Below are 13,998 nucleotides of genomic sequence, written 5' to 3'. Positions count from 1 at the left end.
TGTGTCAGGTAGGGTCTGATCCTCCTGATGTTATAGAGGGCATATCAACAAGATTAAGCAATTGGGGCCACATGAACATTAAAGGTCAGCTGGTCATCAATCATGACACCAAGATTTGGAATCTGGAATCAAGCAGGACATTGATCTGCGTTTGAACCATGGGACGAGCAGGAAGGACAATGTGCTCAGTTTGAACAGATTTAGCTAAAGGTGGCGCTCCTTCGTAAGATGGTTGAAACAAAATTCTACACACATTATTGATTCATCTAATATTGATAGAGTTGTACTAATGTAACTGTGTCTATACTTGTATAAAACATCACATTTTAATATTCTGGAAACTTTTGATCAATAAAAGCAGGAGAGCACTTGTGCGTTTATGTCTTCACAATTTTATGCATTGACGCCTGACGGCCACTAGGTGGCTCTGGTGCACAAAAAGAAACAATGATGCAATCATGCTTTTGTGTGTGTGTGTGTGTGTGTGTGTGTGTGTGTGTGTGTGTGTAGGAAGGAAGCAATTAACTTAGAGGATGTCATTACTGAGCTGGAAGATAAAACACTTTGCAGAACAAGTTTGGTTAGACTACCTCAACACCCCCCCCCCCACACACACACACACACACATATTACACACATTACCATCACTGTGAGGACCCATATGTACATTTGTAACCAAATCCTACCACAGTGACTCAAATATTAGAAATATATCCACCCTGAAAGTGCTCCATCAAAAATCTTCAAATCAGATCAAATGTTCTCAGTTTGCAGAAACGTCCTCCAAAAGCATGATTTGCTAAACAGTCCTCATTATAACAGAAGTTTAAACACACACACACACACTAACACACACACACACATAGCCCGGGGAAGACTTGCACAGATAATTACATGAGTTTGTTTTTGCAGAGGGCTTTGAGTTCCTGCGTCATGGAGGTGAGCTCAGCTGATTATGGAAACATGTTCTAGCCCTGAGCTGCATCACAACGCACAATCTGAACAGGAACACAGAAACAGCAGCAGACGCTCCCCGCTCCCGGCCTGAGAGGCAAACTGCTGCTCCTGAAACAAAACGATCTGCAGCTCTGATCTCTTTTTACAGTTTACAGGATCATTTCGCTCCCAGATCCTCCAGAAGTGTTTTATTTTTAATTTTGGAGTTTGATTCAGGAGTCATTTTGTGTTGACAAGGTCATTTCACATTTTGATGCATACATGGGTTTGTGTATGATTGATTTTATGGTGCAGTGGTTGTTTTAGGGCAGTGTTTCCCAATCCTGGTCCTGGAGGACCCCCTGCCCTGCATGTTTTTTATGTTCCCGACTCCATCACACCTGATTCAAATGATCAGCTCGTCATCAAGCTCTGCTGGAGCCTGATAACGAGCCATTCATTTGAATCAGGTGTGTTGGAGTGGGGCAACATCTATAACATGCAGGGCAGGGGGTCCTCCAGGACCAGGGTTGGGAAACACTGTTTTAGAGCATCTGTGGACAAGACAAGACAATAGTGTTTTTAAACTATCCTGAACATGAGTGAACAGCAGAATAGATGGGGTCTGAATCTAAGGGGTGGGCACTCATAGAGAGTGATCTCTGACATTTACAGAAACACAAACTTAACTGCGGTAGAGAAATATGTGCAGTCTTCAGATGTGTAGTGTGCAGGTCAAGCCAAGGATGAAGAGAGACCTCATGAGAGGACCAGGTTTGCAGGTTTTCTGATGATGAGAACTATTGGGCCCCAGATTGTTCCTGACAGACTGATTAATGGGAAACACCCAAAAACTGCACCAAGCTCCAACCTGCAACAAGAGAAAACCACATGATGCAGGTGGTTAAAAGTAGAGTCTGCAGGATTTTCCTCACAAATGAAATATCAACTTTTACAGGAATCATGCTGCTCAATCACCTCCTCTGGGCCTCTTTACATGTGTGTCAGTTGTGTTACAAGAGATCCCTCAACAGCCCTTGCGGTCAGGCTGGGTCCCGAAAAATCTTGATGACATTACAGTTTTTTTTGCAGCATGACAGTTTTGCCTTCATTTTGCAAACATAGCTGTGATTATTGTAGACTGTTATAGACCAATTTAATTTTTTCAATATCGTTGAAAATATGTGTGCATTTTGGCTACAGAGGCAGCATTTGGCGCCATTTATTTGGATGAGTTCTCATTCTTTAAACCCTAAATCAAAGTGTAAGCAGCATAAAAATGTCTGGTTGTTCTGTGGTCAGCTGTCAGAAATGTTACTACACCATGGAGTCAACTTCAATCCACCTCTGAGCGTTACAGAGCTACAGGTGTTTTCGAGCAAAGAGTGACCGTGCTAACTGGAGACTCTCAGGGGGCTGTTGACATGACAACAGTTTTAGAGTGAAACGCAAAAGTATTGTTGTGTTTTAGCCCCACGTTTACACAAAAACTGCGTTTTTAACTGACCTAAAATGCAAACTTTTGAAAATGGCTCCCAGAGTGGGGATTTTCTGAAACATTGCAGACACTGCTGTGTAAACAGTAAGCCAGCATTTTCAGTGGAAACACTGACGTCACGCTCCACTTTGCCCAAGCACGTACAACAGGACACTAGTGTCGTTGTCACGATCATCACAAACTACCGTGTTGAGCTTGTGCTGCTGAATCTGTTGAATCTGATGACTGTCTTTAAACAAAATGAGCATCTGTTGCTCCACTAATGCTCTTAGCATTCACCAATACATCAGATGATCGGCTCAACTCACCTTCAGTGGAGAGCTACAAAAAGCTGCTTCTGGACAAGACAGTTATAGCGCCAACTACAGGCCTGGCATGCTTACTACTGCATTTTCAGTCCTTAAGTGTTTCTGTGTAAACGCTGAAGGACAAAATCGGATAAAATGTTGTTGTGTAAATGGGGCCTAGGAGGAACATAGCCAATGACTGTCGGCTGAGAGTCACCAGTTAACAGGGTCACACTTTACACTAAAACACCAGCGACATCTGCAGCTGTGTGTCTTCTTTATCCAATCTCAGGTAACCAGGTTTGACCACAAAGAAATAATTTTAACTACTGATATTCTAAATCCAGTTTTTACTTTGTGAATTTAATGAAAAAAGTTGGTTTTTGGCTGAGGTTCTGACCAAACATGGACTCACTATGGAGGGTAAATATAAGTGAACCTATAAATTAACAGAAACAGATTTTATGCTCAAAGTGAAACTACTGTATATATTATATATAATATTGAAATACAGACCATTTATGGTTTGATAGATTAGATGATGAGATGAACCGCGTCTCAGACTCAGCTGTGTGCTCTTTTTGCTTTGGGGGGAGGGTTTCTGGTTGACTGACATTAGTTCATGTCTTTATATTTTTCTCAGTCTGTAAGTCTCCACAGATAATACAGTCATAAGCATCCAGTGACGTGTGTTTAGACCCCTCTCTGGGTACACTTTGGATTTCTCCACAAAATGGTCTGTCCACTTGTTGATGTTTAACATTCACTCCTTGATTCCTCATGAACCTGTGAGTCGTTTACCATCTGTCAAATTGGTGATATTTGGGTAAAAAAAAAAATGTGTTTTTTGGTGGTTAACACCCTCACGTTGCTTTATCAAACCATCGTACTCCGCAGCACTTCTGTTGCCAAGGTGCGGTTGCGTCTGTAACTGTTTACAAACAGTAAATTGGTCTAAAGGTCTCCATCCTCATATTTTATTGTTCTGAATTTGTAAAATGTGATGGTGGTCCATGTTTGCGATTGGACGTATTTTGTCAGCTCCACCCAGTTCATGGAAAGACTGGGTAACTCTAAGTTGACTTCTTGATAATCTGCTTTGTGGGTTTCCTCAGTCAGGAGATAACCTCAAGATACTCAGAGTATCTAAACAAACAGATGTGGTAATCCAGAGGCGATTAAAAGCATGATCGTAGACGCTGAGGTTCTTCTTTTTCTTTGGAGTAAATTCATGTTTATTTGCAGGAGTCAGAGCCGTCTCCTGAACACACTAAGTAATGTGAAACAAAATGTCTTAATGAGGTAAACAATGACTCAAACTGAGCGAGCGTCCCGTGCTGCTCTGTGAGGGAAGAAACAGCCAATTAACACAAGCTCTGCAGCATCTCCAGGGGAGCTCGTTAAAACAGATTCAGGAAGTATACCTTAAAGACGTACAGGGCACATGGCACACACACACCCAAAAAAACAAAAACACCAAACAAACAAGCAAACACTCTGTTTTTATAGGCAAGAAAAATAATTTATTTATAATGATATAATAATTCAGAACATTGGTTTGACGCAGCTGCAGAGGGAAGTGTGTGACGCCACCTCGCAGCCACTTATCACCATCAGATTGGGCAGGAAACAGGTTATTTAATACATACACAGAGTATTCCTTTAAATATGTCTTTTCAATGGGGAATAACAAAAATAGAATCATTCCAATAGCTCTGTCTCTGTCTTTGTCTCTCTGATTATCATCTCTCTGTCTTTAAAAGCTGCCTGTAAAGCTCCTCAGCTGAGTAAAATCGACTTAGGAGGGTTTGTTTCACTTCACCTGGACAGGATCGACATGCAAGGACATCTGTTTATAGATCTGACTCAGATATGCTCCTTAGAAGTCCAAAAAAGGAAACCCCACACCTCTGGATCCCTCAAATAGATGCAAGATATTCTTTGGCCCAAATCTGCAACCATCACTGCTCTGAACCCTGTTCTTTTCATCCTCTTTCACGCTCTCGTAAAGCTCGACTCACCCCTAAAACCCAGACTCCTCCAATCATAGACACCTCTGCTTAATGTCTCACATCATAGAGGCTATAACTGACCAAAACACAGATTAAAAGGAACTTAAGGGTTTGGTTCCTGGTGGAGGAGCAGCTGAAAGGAAGCAGATGTGCAACTTTTCTCCTCAGTAATATTTCTGTCTCCTCTGAATAATATAATTCTCTCCTCTGTGTTAAATGATTGCATCCTATGTAGGCCACAGCACCGTTCCACAGGTGTACCCATATGTTTCTCTGTTTGTACCTCTTTGTTTGGCTGCTAGGTTGAAGGAATCCACCATCTGTCCACACAGGAACAAGTACTTGTTCACTGATCCTGTAAACATGCTGATGGCAGCACATTTATCCTGAAACATCTCTGTTTTTAGGCGCACGCTCTCCACACCCTGTTTTTTTGTTTTGTTTTGTTTTGTTTTTAACAGGAGTCTGATCCTGATGTCCTTGTGCTGGAACAACACTTCCTGGACTAAGGGCCAACCCCCAATTCCACCTCTTAGCCCTTGGTTTTGCACTTCGTTTCTGCATTAGCTATATAAGCTATAATAAGCTAATGTTACAGTATTTAGAAGCTATACAATATATCTTCTAGATACTGTAATGTTAGCTTAGTGTTGGCTTTTCATAGCTTAGCTATCTCATAACTATGCTGTGGTAGTGAAGTCTGTTTGCTGTGAATGTGTCGCCCTAATCTGACATCAGTTTGTCATCACTTTGTAAAAATGTGTTTGGTTAGGAAGAGAAGAAACAGTCGCTCTGACTGTGACAACCAGCAAGCAACAAAAAGAGATGACGTAGCAGCAGCTAAGTGGCGCCTCATTTCTAAGAGATGCGTTTTCAACCCTTCATCTTGGCCCTTAAAACATAGGACCAAGTGGAAGGGGTAGATAAAGTGGGAGGTGAAAGAGTGACAATTGGGATTGGCCCTTAAGGGGACCAGTCCGTCACTTTAAATTTGTAGTATTTCATTCTTTTTATGGGTATTTACCAAAAACGACTCAAACCTCTGACATATGCTAAGTGTTTTCATAATATTGACCACCATTGTAACTCAAAATATAAAAGTAATATTTACTTTTTCATGATTTCAACTGAAAATGACAGAAGGTGGACTGTCTTATTGTTGATGGGTAATTAAGTTAAAACTGGTAGGTTTTTTTTTTTTTTAATTAATAAATGTCTAGGCAAACAAGATATACTTCTTTCAGTTTTTTCATTAAAAAAAAAAAAAAAAAGAACTGGAGCCTTTGAGGACAATGTTTTTTTAGCGAATCACAACTCCCAAATAACTGTTCTCATCACTCTGGATGAAGTTTGATGCACAACTTTTTGGAGAAAATCTCCACAAAAGCAAACGTTTGCATCAAACTGGATGTGATAAAACACTCTGATGCTAAGTGTTAAGCTCCGGGGTTGTTAGCGTCTCTCGTGCAACTTAAAAGAGATCAAGACAGATTGGATCCTTGTCTGTTCTAAATCCTCCTGAAGACCAGGCTTCTTTTTCTTTTCACAACTTCTCTTTATGTTTTTGGTATATTTGTGATGAAGGGGGAAAAGAGTGACAAATTGGGATTGGCCCTGAATCTGCGAGTGTATTTGAAGTAGTGCTGTACTTTTCAAATCTAGCCATCCTTACTTAGCCAGTTTTTGCGAAAGCTCTTGTTTGTGAGTGCTTCCAAGGCAGCTGAAATTAAAAAAATTGTAAATGTAAATAAAAAAAAAACACATCTGGCGCTGCAGCAATGCGCCCAAAATTCTGTATACAAGGCAAACAAACACAGAGTTTTATAGGTTTATCTTTTTTCATTCACTAAATATTTAAAACAAGCTTCACTTGACTAGTCATCATAGATGGTGATAACTTATGCATCTTTAAAATCTTCATCTTTTTTTGTCAGGATGATGGAATACCTGAAGGACTGAGAAAATGTGTGTGAGGAGTTTTTTTACTCTCCTGTTAGCGGTGGTCTGTCCTTTTCCGTCCACTGGAGGGAGCTCTGACTCAATAGCACCGAGGAATAGTTTGAGGACTGGGAGTCAGGAGATGAAAGGTCCTTTCCCTTCTTCACACAGTCCGTCCATGCAGGGGGGGATAAGTCAGGTGTTGGAGCTGAACCGCGGTAATCCAAATTCTCAGACAGTAATCCTGAACTGAGGGTCGGTCACAGGTCAGAGACCCCAGGGGGTTTTATTCACAGTCCATAAGCCAAAACCACATTCAAACCCTGCCTTTTCCCATGTTTGTGCACTGATAATTCATCCATCCATCCATTCATCCATGTCTGTCTCATGTTCCATGGATACTCCAAAGCAAGTTAAAGAAAAGGTATAAAAACTCAGAGAGCAAGAAAGAGAGAAGGCAAAGATAAGCGCTGATATCACAATGTTTTTTTTTTTGTACTCTCAAACGAAGCACAGCATCAGTTTCTTAACAGTCATTCATTGACATTCATCCGGTGTCGTGTTGCCTGCCGAGCTAAGATGCATAGACTGAATGCAGAGAGGTGGAGAGGAGGAAGAGAGGAAAGGCGGATGGTTACTGAAATAGGGGGAGAGAAAAGGTGGAGAGAGGAATAGAGGCGATGCTACGTGTGAAAACGAAGAGAGGCTGTGGTTGAAGTGAGAGTGTGCTACTGTGTGTGCTGGAGCAGAGGGTACAGGAGGGAAGATGAGGGATGATGCTGAATGCAGAGAGACAGATGGAGTCTGTGCTCCAGCAGCGATGAAAGGAGGAGGAGAGGATGAGTGGAAGGGAGGAGGAGGAGGAGGGAGCGGATCCCCAGTCCCCTCTGAGACGAAGAGACAGAGTGTGAAAATGTGCACGGAGGAGGGCGAGACAAACAGGACGGGTCGGCCTCGCAATGCCGTCCTGCATCACTGTTAGCAATCCAAGCATGGGCCTGCATCGGAAACCCCAAGAACCCAGAACTCCAGACCCAAAGACCCCAACATTCTGGAACTCTAAACTCTACCAGGCACTCCCTCGGGTTCTGGAAACCTCTTAATCTCTGAACCCTGGTCCCCTTTGACTATTATGCTATTCCAAAGAGGCCCCCAGCTCCTTGATTTGGAACTCCTTTGGTCACATAGTACTGTTTGTGTTACTGGGATCCTTATGTCTTCAAAATGTTTGGGGTTAGAGGTAACCCTTGACTTAAACCCTTGATTCTGGAACCTGTAGGCCATGTCCAAAGGTAGCAGGGTATTAGGGAAACCGCATATAGTTTTACATCTTTAGGCCTGTCATCCACACCAAGCCACAGTGTTATGAAAACAATGTTTTCTGAAAACCCCAGTCAAACTGAAGATTTTGAAAAACTCTGGTTTCATGGTTTTGTGTGCATGCCAAGGAACAGAGTTTTTAGTTCTCAAATGTCTTAGCCTAATGGCGGGGGTTCATTCTGATTGGCTGGCACAGGTTTAACATCTGAAAAACACTGCCGCACTTAGCGGCGGATTTGCCTGGTTACATGAGGACTCAAGTACTTCTAAAAACCAAAAAACGGGGAAATTTGTTTTTGAAAGTACCCGGCTATGTGTGTACAAGGTTTCATTCGGGAAGTCCTCTTTGCATTCTGGAATCAGTGTGTCTCCAGAATGTATGGGTCAAGAGAGAACCTTTGATTCTGGGACCTTTAGTCCATAAGTTCTCTTTGTGTTCAGGAATCCATGTAGTTCCATATCCCAGGCCAGATTCTGGAACCCTTAACTTAGATTTCTGTGTGGATGTAGAGAAGCTGAGTGCCACCAGCCCTGATTTGGTACCCTCTAACAGTGAAAGTGCTTCCCTTTTTGTGTTGTATGTACTCTATGTGTTCTGGAAACCTTGAGCCTTGAAAATGTAGGAATGGAGGAATAGAGGTTAGGGCCCATTTTGATCCTGTCCAGAGGACGATTCAAGAATCTTTGTGTCCGACCCCCCCACCTTGTGATTCTGGACCCCTTTGAGATGGTTAGGCCAAGTCTCATCCTGTCTAAAGAAAAGAAAGGTATGGATGGAGGGTGTGTGTGTGTGTGTGTGTGTGTGTGTGTGTGTGTGTGTGTGTGTGTGTGTGTGTGTTAGGGTTTGATAACGATGAAAACACACACACACACACAGACACACAAAATGTTTAAATTACAGCATGAACACAAGTTGAGGACACACACTCACACACACTCACACACACACACACACACACACACACACACACACACACACACACACACACACAGACACACACACACACACACACACACACACACACACACACACACACACACACACACACACACACACATTCAATCAATAATGCCAAACACGTGAACCTGTACTTGTTTGTATAGTCCCTCTTTCTTCTGTCTATCCTTGGCACTACCCTCAACAAACATAGAAACACACACACACACTCACACACACACACACACACACACACACACACACACACACACACACACACACACACACACACACACACACACACATACACACCCACACACTGTTAGGTCCCCTCTGGTCTGTTTGTAGTTGTAACAGTCCTTTGGTCCCATCACCAGAGACCAAAAAGAAAAGAAACCCTGTTTAATAACCAGACCTGCTTCATGCTCTCCATACAGAAACTCCACAGGCATGATTCTTTCGCTCAAACTCCTCTGAACACGCACGCACACACATGTAGATTCTGCTCCTCTTGGATGGCACATGTCCTCAGTCTCTGAGTGTATTTGAGTGTGTGTGTTCCCTCTGTCGTCAGGACAGTTTGGAGTCCAAGCTGCGTGCTTCTCTGTACACTATAATAAGTTTTTGTATCCAATATTCCAAATGATAGATGTGTTACATTTATCTTTGTACATCATACATACAGTACAGTTGAACATATACAATATATGGCCAGCTAGCATGTGTAGAAAGGAAATATATGAAAATCATCCACTGAAAAAATAATGATTGATGAGTCTCCAAAAACAAAATGAAACAACGCGGAGTCCACGTCGTGTAAACAACGGTCCATGCCATGAAAAGAAAAGTGCTTGCATTCTAAAACGCCGCCCCATTTGGTGGGTACTGCTGAGGAATGTTTGGAGGAAAATCCACGGGGAACAAAATCTGTGACATGCCTCGACTTTGGTGGCAAGAAGCCCCCATGTGGTTTGTCATGTTAATCCTGTGTCTCATTCCCTTTGATCAGAAAATGTCCAGTCTTCTCAGGACGTCAGACGCCTGATATGAAGATGTAGACTTTGGGGTGTCAGAGGTTTGGGGCGTGTTTGCTTTCTCTGGTGTCTCATCATGTGTTAAGATGAACACTCCATTCGTGTAGATCTACAGGAGTCGCTGCCATAAATCTCCTGATGGATCCCGTTGGATGGTAGAAGTATTATTTGTTGATCTCACGTCTACGATGTTTATCCCATTTGTTTCTTGGATTGATCGCGGATCCTTTGTGGTATCCTAGCTGATCATTGATTCATGTTTTGATCACCATCAGTGACTCGTGACATTCACATGGAGCTTGAAGAAATATATCCACCGTACATCCTTGTATTCCCATCGTCGACTCCGCCTATCCCTCCAGCCAGCTTCCACATTGGGCATTTCCCAATAATGAAACATGGTCTCATGACAGGCCCGGCTTCTCAAAGGGACCGGTTAGACAGGGCGCTTCAACCATGGGAGGGACCATTTTGTCCAAAATTGTGCTCCAGTTTGATTGGACAGCCCAAATGGTCAGCCTGTAGTTGGAGCGACCCAGTGGGACGTGCTGGTCACTCAGCAATGAACGGCACATAGTAGAATTTGTCGGTAGCTTTGTTGACAGCAAACAGAACACCGTTCATTGATCGCTGGGTTTGCCATTCCCGGACGCTGGCTCTCCTCCCTCACCGGTTGCTGGCGGAGTAGTCGAGAACTCTGTCACCCTTCGTGCAAGAGGGTTTGTGCTTTTAAGAAGCTCCATTGCAGATACTCGAGTCCCTCCGCTGGAAGACTTGCTGCCCTTCTTCTGGAGCAGCGCCATGAAGTTCTCGTTGCGAGAGCTTGACCTTTGGCTGCTGCCAAGGGTGAGATTTCGCAGGTCGCTACCGCTGGTGCTGTGCTTCACCGGGGACACCAGACTCTGGCGGCTGCCGAAGGAGTCGGACGGCTCCTTGCGACCCAGAACCTTCCGCTTGGACCTGGGAAATGAGATGAGGAGGTTATCATCAAAGATGACAAATGCATCCATCTTGGCTAATTGTTCTTTTTTTGACTTCATAATGTGAAATCTGCTCCTAAAGTTAATCTCAGGTTGACATTTCTCCTTTAGGGGGACGATCTGTTCCTTCAGGGACTCCATCTTGTCTGTAAGTGATAAAACTGTGTCCTGTTCTTTTTTAACTCACTTCTCCTCTTTCTGCCTTTCCAGCTATTTTCAGCCCTGTGCTAGGTAACATCATGAACACTTGTTGCTTAGAGACTAGCTTTCTTATGTGTCTCTGTATGTAAGGGGGAGAGGGAAAGAGTGAGACTCTGTGAAAGGACTAAATAAGATCCACTGGTCAGCCGTTACACATGTAGTCGTTGCTAGGAAACCTTATGCTCCGTCTGCCTCACATCTTTTCAACAAGACAATGCGTCTGTCGTCACTACCTTCAGGTTATAATAAGCTGGCAGGCAAGCTCATTGTTGGCTGAAATCATATTTTTCTTTTCGAATGAGTCTCCTCTGTCAAAACTGGTACAACGGTTTGAGATTTTTTGACCTCTACAACAACTTTGGATGGATCAGTGTCACATCACAGTGTGTATATATCATCCTGTACGTGTTTGTGTTTTCAAACCTGTGAATAATCGTGAACAGGTCTTCGGTGGTGTGTGTCGAAGGTGTGCTGGCCATCAGGTCGTCGTCTGTTTCCTCTGAGATGTGGAGTACTGTCCTCTCATTGGCTGCAGAATCTTCTGAAGATGAAATGAACCACAAAACATCAAATTTTGATTGCATATTTTCTACCCCTGCATCCTAATGATCCTAACAGACTACTTTAGCCATTACAGTTGCTGTAGCGCCGACAAAGATGCGCGCAAACTCTGGTAATAAGGGATAATAAAAATAATAATAAATGTCAACTTCAAAATTCGAAACAGAAGGAATTACCCATTATTTTTGATTGGGTCCAATTTGAGAGCTTGATTTGCCTTAAAACCAGAGAAATCCCCCCAAACAGATTAATGAGGTCATGCATCAAACGCAGCAGGAATGGGATCCTAATCAGCTGTAGCAGCTCTGACAAGCTATCACTAAACTCATGCATAAAAGATGACAACAAAAAGGTTAGGGGCACCACGGTTCACTTTGAGTAAAACTGGAATCAAAATGAATCCATGAACTATTATGTGTCAGAAATGTTCTTAATGAAAAACTCTCCATTTTTCTAAACCTGGTTGCCACCGCAGTCCAGCAGACCAAAGCTTATGGACTGAAGGTAGACAGCTCTTAACTTTTAATACCTCCTTTAAACCCTGTCAGGTAAGTGTCCATCTCTTAAATCCTTAATTTGGGACATAAAACTGTGTGTTCTTCCGCCAGTTTTACCATTTAAATGTTTGATGAAGCTGGAGCCCGCAGAGAGGAAGCGTAAGAAATAAAGGCTTAATCTCTAAATACCCCATGAAAGGTTTAAACCAACATACCTTCCACTATCCCTGTGCTGGCCATTTTCCCTCCTAACTCTGTGAGCGAGGAATCCTGCAGAGACGACTCTTTCGAGCTCTCCTCGTCTGTTCCAAAGTGGTTCTCTTCCTGCTCGGGCATGTCAGAAACATTAGGAGTACTGGGAAACTCTTCAGGTGAAAGAGCTCCAACAGGTGAGCGGTGACCCACAGGGCTCTCTGCCTGTGGCGTCTGCCGCTCTGTGCTGCCATTAGTAGAGGAATGGACCGACGAGGGGAGAAGCAGGACATTCGGCTTCTTTGGGACCGGTGGCGGGACCTGGAAGGGAACAGGAAAGTGTTTAACATGGACAGGGAATAAGTGACCCTAATGCTGATCTTCACCAAGGACATATGTATAAAAACTCTTGGGGGGGGGGTCTCTTACTCACCTTGGGTTTCTTTTTGTCTGACAGCTCTGCCAGACACGAGATTGTCATCCTCGAGGGTAGCGTCTTGCTTTTGTCCTGGAGCTCTGGAGCTTCCTGGTTACTGCACGGTGAAGGGAGGGATCCTCCATCTCCAGAACCAGGATGGACCTCTGGGTCTGCTTCTGATTCAGGCTCCATTGCGGGGTCTTCCAAAAGAGGCTGGGGGTCTGGAAGAGGAGGCAGATCAAAGAGGGACTGGGAGTTTGGGAGGTATGAATGATCATAGGCGATGTGTGAAGGAGGAGGAGGAGGATGATCTGAAGGAGGAGCAGAGGGGCTGGTTGCGGTTTGAGGTGGAGGTTTTTTGGGTTTGGGTTTTTTCATGACTTTGTAAATGTTTCCGAGTGGCACAGGTCGATCCACAGGTGAGGCAGGAGGTGATTCAAGGCCAAGGGGGGATGTGGAAGAGGGAGAAGGAGACTTAAGGAGAAGGTTCATGGGACGTTTGGGCAATGGGGGCTTGACAGCCACAGGGGGTTTGGGTTTTGGTAGTGTGGGTGGAGGGCTGGGGTCTTCACCTAGGTCTCTGCCATGCTGCTCTTCCTCAATGGTGTCAGAGGCCCCATCGGGACAGTCCTCCAAGTCACCCCGAGAGATGGAGCGGAGCCGGATGGTCTTCAGCTCATTCTGGGTGACCACAGGCAGCGCTTGTGAAGAGCTGGGGCTGATTTTTCCGGGTTTTGCTGCTGTTGAAGTATCAGAGTGTCGTCTGCTGGCTTTCTGCTTTGGTTTGATGGATGACAGTTCCAGATGTGCATTCCCTGGCATCTCAAAGGACAGTCTGGACCTTGCAGCAGGGTCTTTGGGTGATGGTAGTGAGGATTTCCTTTCAGGGATCTTTGGGCGCAACTTACAACCCATCGTCCCCGTTGTCCCCGGAGTCCCTGCCACGTGGCTGAGTGGAACAGTTGGGGTGGGAGTCTCTGATTGGCTGGAATACCCACTTGATGGGGACATAAGTCCAGGTGGTTTGAAAGGCGAGGATGCCTTGGCGTCAGTTTCCATGGAAAGTTGTGAGGGTGAGGTGGCTCTGGAGGTGGAAGGAGAATCAAGCAGGGACTCTGAACTCCCTCTGACTTTCATACATTCAATGACCGTGGTACCTGTGGCGGTGCTGGAGCCTGATAGAGACC

At 44.1% G+C, this 13,998-nt stretch overlaps 1 protein-coding gene across 5 annotated transcripts in view; it reads right to left on the bottom strand.

Moving 5' to 3' along the window:
* Positions 1-5,992: 5,992 nt before the first annotated feature.
* nhsl2 (NHS-like 2) overlaps positions 5,993-13,998 on the bottom strand; it is a 166,966-nt gene continuing 158,960 nt past the window's right edge. For 4 of the 5 annotated variants that reach the window (XM_074699115.1, XM_074699117.1, XM_074699118.1 and 1 more), the window contains 4 exons: positions 12,827-13,997; positions 12,417-12,714; positions 11,567-11,684; positions 5,993-10,922 (listed from right to left, as the gene is read on the bottom strand). In XM_074699115.1, the coding sequence (XP_074555216.1) occupies positions 10,583-10,922; positions 11,567-11,684; positions 12,417-12,714; positions 12,827-13,997 (1,927 nt within the window). In that variant the 3' untranslated portion in view covers positions 5,993-10,582. The remainder of the gene's footprint in view (positions 10,923-11,566; positions 11,685-12,416; positions 12,715-12,826; position 13,998) is intronic. The other variant, XM_074699116.1, reaches the window with a different exon arrangement.

The sequence above is a fragment of the Halichoeres trimaculatus genome, unplaced genomic scaffold (assembly GCF_033239565.1).
Source record: "Halichoeres trimaculatus isolate MK-OKI-2021-1 unplaced genomic scaffold, fHalTri1.1 fHalTri1_scaffold_22, whole genome shotgun sequence".
Lineage (NCBI taxonomy): Eukaryota > Metazoa > Chordata > Actinopteri > Labriformes > Labridae > Halichoeres > Halichoeres trimaculatus.
The sequence above is the reverse complement of the archived record's forward strand: the minus strand, read 5'-3'. Positions and strand labels throughout refer to the sequence as shown.